At 35.9% G+C, this 3855-nt stretch overlaps 1 protein-coding gene across 1 annotated transcript in view; it reads left to right on the forward strand.

Moving 5' to 3' along the window:
- LOC119412119 (trypsin-like) overlaps positions 1 to 802 on the forward strand; it is a 4502-nt gene extending 3700 nt beyond the window's left edge. The window contains exon 5 of the mRNA XM_037679093.1: positions 635 to 802. Within this exon, the coding sequence (XP_037535021.1) occupies positions 635 to 784 (150 nt within the window). The 3' untranslated portion in view covers positions 785 to 802. The remainder of the gene's footprint in view (positions 1 to 634) is intronic.
- Positions 803 to 3855: the final 3053 nt, after the last annotated feature.

Below are 3855 nucleotides of genomic sequence, written 5' to 3' on the forward strand. Positions count from 1 at the left end.
ATATGGAACACCAAAATTAATAAGCTATAAAACACAATTGTGAAATAAAAGAATAAAAATGATCTTTTTTCTTATTTCATAATGTTTTATTTATTTATTTAATTTTGAGCATTTTGCTGTTCCATATGTTCACGCACAGGAGTGTGTCTATGGACTGACCGGGACTTGCTGAGGTCTTCCTGGGTGCAACCAGTCCCTCCAGTCTTTCCCACACATGTGGAAGCAGCTTGGATGTCGACTCCAGTCTTGTGCCAATTTGCTGGATCTTGAGACAGTTACAATCCCTGAGAGCCACCTTGCCAAAGGAGAGGATAAAACCGCTGTACGTCTTTGTTCTGCACCAAACTGTTGCTTTTGTTCAGGCCTGCGGGCTGTCACGCCCTACTGACATGCGACCTGCAGAGTGCCTGAACTGCCAACAGTGTTCATTACAGTCGATCACCTTTCACCACATGCAGTTTCATTTTGTTTTACTGCTCTCCATGGGTGTTAAACTTTTTTTTCGTCAAGGGATGCATAATCTAACTGGGTGGAAAACTAACAAAAAAAAAAATCTGATTTTATGCTAGAACTTCTTGCATTCCAAAATTGTGCTGCACAGCTATAATAAACCTTTCACTCTGGCTCTCCCCAGGGTGATTCAGGAGGACCGCTTGTCTGCAATGGTAAACTGGAAGGCATCGTGTCTTGGGGCATTGGCTGTGGCATTCCTGAATACCCTGGTGTCTATACAAAGGCCAGAAACTACTACACATGGATTAAATCGGTCATCAATAATAATTAAAAAAAATGACTTCACTCACAGCAAAGACCATTGTCAGAAATATTTCAATAAATTGTGATGGACTGGAATTAATGAGTGTTTTTAAAGCTCTTTTGTTCAAATGTAAGTAAATTTGCTAAAACTGCATCAGCAGAAATTCACATGGGGTGAATTGAACGCACTGGCTGCAGTTATAACATTATTATTATTATCATTATTATTATAACTGAGATTACACAGATCACTAGGATTATTGTAAACCAGCTAAATGCACTGTTATCAGACAGTATTTATGAGGCCTTCTTTAAAAAATGTTACAGATTTTATGTATTAGATTGTTTTTTTTATCTCTCTGGCTCCATTTTTCTGAGGTCAAAGTCAAAAATAGTTTATTCAGGAATATAAGACCTTCCAAGCCAGAGCTCCACAGCAAAAATAACCACATAATTCATTACCAGGGCACAAAACACACAAGTATTTAACACAGTCTGAGCCTATCACAGCTTTACATATATGTTGTGAATAAAATATTTATTTTCATAGCTTTAAAAGCCTCGTATGCTCCAAGTAACCAAGCCTTTTCTGTGTCACAAGCAGACATTAACCTAACAAAGGAATTACTATCATCCAGTATTTCATGCAAAGAGTGTTGCCATACGAACAATAAAGGTTACAGACAAAAATGAAATGGATCTCATCTTCAACAGCTTCAATTCAAAAAATATGTTTACCTCATCCGCCCCACTCTGGGTCTCTCTTGAAAATGAGTTCTTGTGGCTCAATGAGACTAAATGTATAAATAAAGGGTAAATTAAAAATAAATAAATTATAAAGCACTTTAAAAAATATATCATACAGGACCAAAGTGCTGTACAGACAAGATAAAAAGCACAAAAGGAACAAAATACAAGAAATAATAATAATAATGACAATAATAATTAAAAAGACAAAACAGCTATGCAATAAAAATTTAAATAGTAAAAGGAGTATCAAATAAATAATAATTTATATTGTATATATACAATAATCTTATTTTAATTAAACAATAGGTAAATGAAACCACCTGGCACTTTCAATGTCTAAACTATTTGCTGAGCATCTTAATAGTATTAAAGACCTGGCTTATTTATTTATTTATTATTTATTTATTTTATTATTATGATTGAAATAACTGTTTGAAAAAAAGGGGCAGATATAATTAGATTTTTTCTTCTTTCTGCAGCCTTTCATTTTAAATCTTTTGTATCTTTCTTTATATTGTTATGGAATTGTTTTGTACCTTTTTAAAATGAATAAACTTTATACCATACCATACTATTTCTACTGACAATAAAAAAACGCACTTAGTACAATAATGACACAATTTCTTTCAGGCTTAACTTTCTGATTTCGGTCACAAAGCTCCCCTGATTAAAAGATAAAAAATAAACCAGGAAAACAGTTTTCCACCAAGACCTAAATCTCTTTTTTAGCCTAAAGCAAAGCTACTCATTAAATGCACCAACAACAGAACCGCCTCCTCTTCCTTCATAACAGCACGTTGAGTTGAAATCCCAGCCGGTGGTTGGCTGCGGCTGCACCCTCACCCCTCTCCCCCACTGTCCCATTCACATTTAAAGTGGGGCCACAAAAGGCTCATTCAAAGCGAGTCTACAAAAAAGACAGAAAAAAAAAAAAGCAGCAAGTATGGATGGAGTCAATTCTGGACGGGACATCATGCACCGAAACTCAAGAGACCTGTCCAAAGAAACAGTAAAAAAGCTGATCCTTCAGTCCCAGGAGGCCAAAAAGCGATCGTACTGTCCGTACAGTAAGTTCAGAGTGGGAGCTGCTCTCATGACCTTTGACAACTGTGTGTTCACAGGTGAGCTGCGTCTGAAACTATTCAACGGTGCAATAACGTGCTAACTCTCTCGTTTTGTTTAGCGTAAGAGCTGTCAGGGTATTGTTAGAGACAAGTCAGAGCTGACTTTTAGGAGGATTTACGGTTTGAACACTATTAAGATTTTTTTTTTAATTGATTTATTATAAAAGTTTTGTTGTGAACTTCATGCTGCTAATCTGTGTTAATAATTACTTCACTGCTGAAATGACTAAACCAGGGATCTGCAACCATTACGGCCAAAAGAGTCATTTTAAAGCTTTTGTTCACTACATCAGTGGTTCTCAAACTGGAGTGCCCGGACCCTTGGAGGTCCGTGAACCGGTGCTTAAGGGTCCGTAAAAAAAATTATTATTAATTTTTTTTTTTTAATAGAAGCACTTAGATGTGTAAAAACCTGTAAAAAACACATCAAAATGCAGGAAGTCACATCTACTTTAATTAAAATTTTCTGAGGGAAGACCCCCAGACCCCCCCCCACCCACCACACTACTTGCGTTCCAGCATTGATCGGTTTACAAACTAAACCCTATTACTTGGTCTGACTACTGTGTTATGGTTCCGTTCAGTTTTATGTAAAGAGTTTTCTGCAATAATTTGAAGAATTGGTGATACAGTTGTTATGCTCATTAAGTGAAGAGGTAAAGTTTTAAAGTGGTTTTTGATACTGTTGATTTTCTCAAAACTGTAATTTTTGTAAGTTAATTGTGTCTTGATGGAAAAATACCCCATGTTTAAAAGTATAAAAGTTGTATTAACACTGTTAAAGAGCAGGTCTTAAGTATTTATATTACACAAATATTTCCATTGCATTAAAGAGACAAATAGAAGATAATTATTTAATAAACATGAGGGTTACGAGGTGGTCCCTGAAACTTCTTCTCTCCTGTAAGGGGTTCCTGAACCCATGAAGTTTGAGAACCCCTGCACTACATTAAACGTGGCCGGAGCCGCAACAACCTGCTACAACTGTGCTTATCAACTGGTGGCCCATGGGCCACTTTAGGGTTGCTGGATGGGGCTTCTGTGGCCAGTAGGGGTGACATCATAAAGCAAAAAATATCTCATGATTTTTATCATTTAGTAAAGAAAAAGACCAGATTCTTGTAAAGAAGGTGGGAAAATTTTCAGTTAACGTTTTTTAATTAAAAGAAAAAAATCTATAAACTGTGCACAGTTCTTCACATAAAGAAATAAAGTATATTTTACT

The sequence above is a fragment of the Nematolebias whitei genome, chromosome 7 (genome assembly GCF_014905685.2).
Source record: "Nematolebias whitei isolate Nwh7 chromosome 7, NemWhi1, whole genome shotgun sequence".
Taxonomy (NCBI): Eukaryota; Metazoa; Chordata; class Actinopteri; order Cyprinodontiformes; family Rivulidae; genus Nematolebias; species Nematolebias whitei.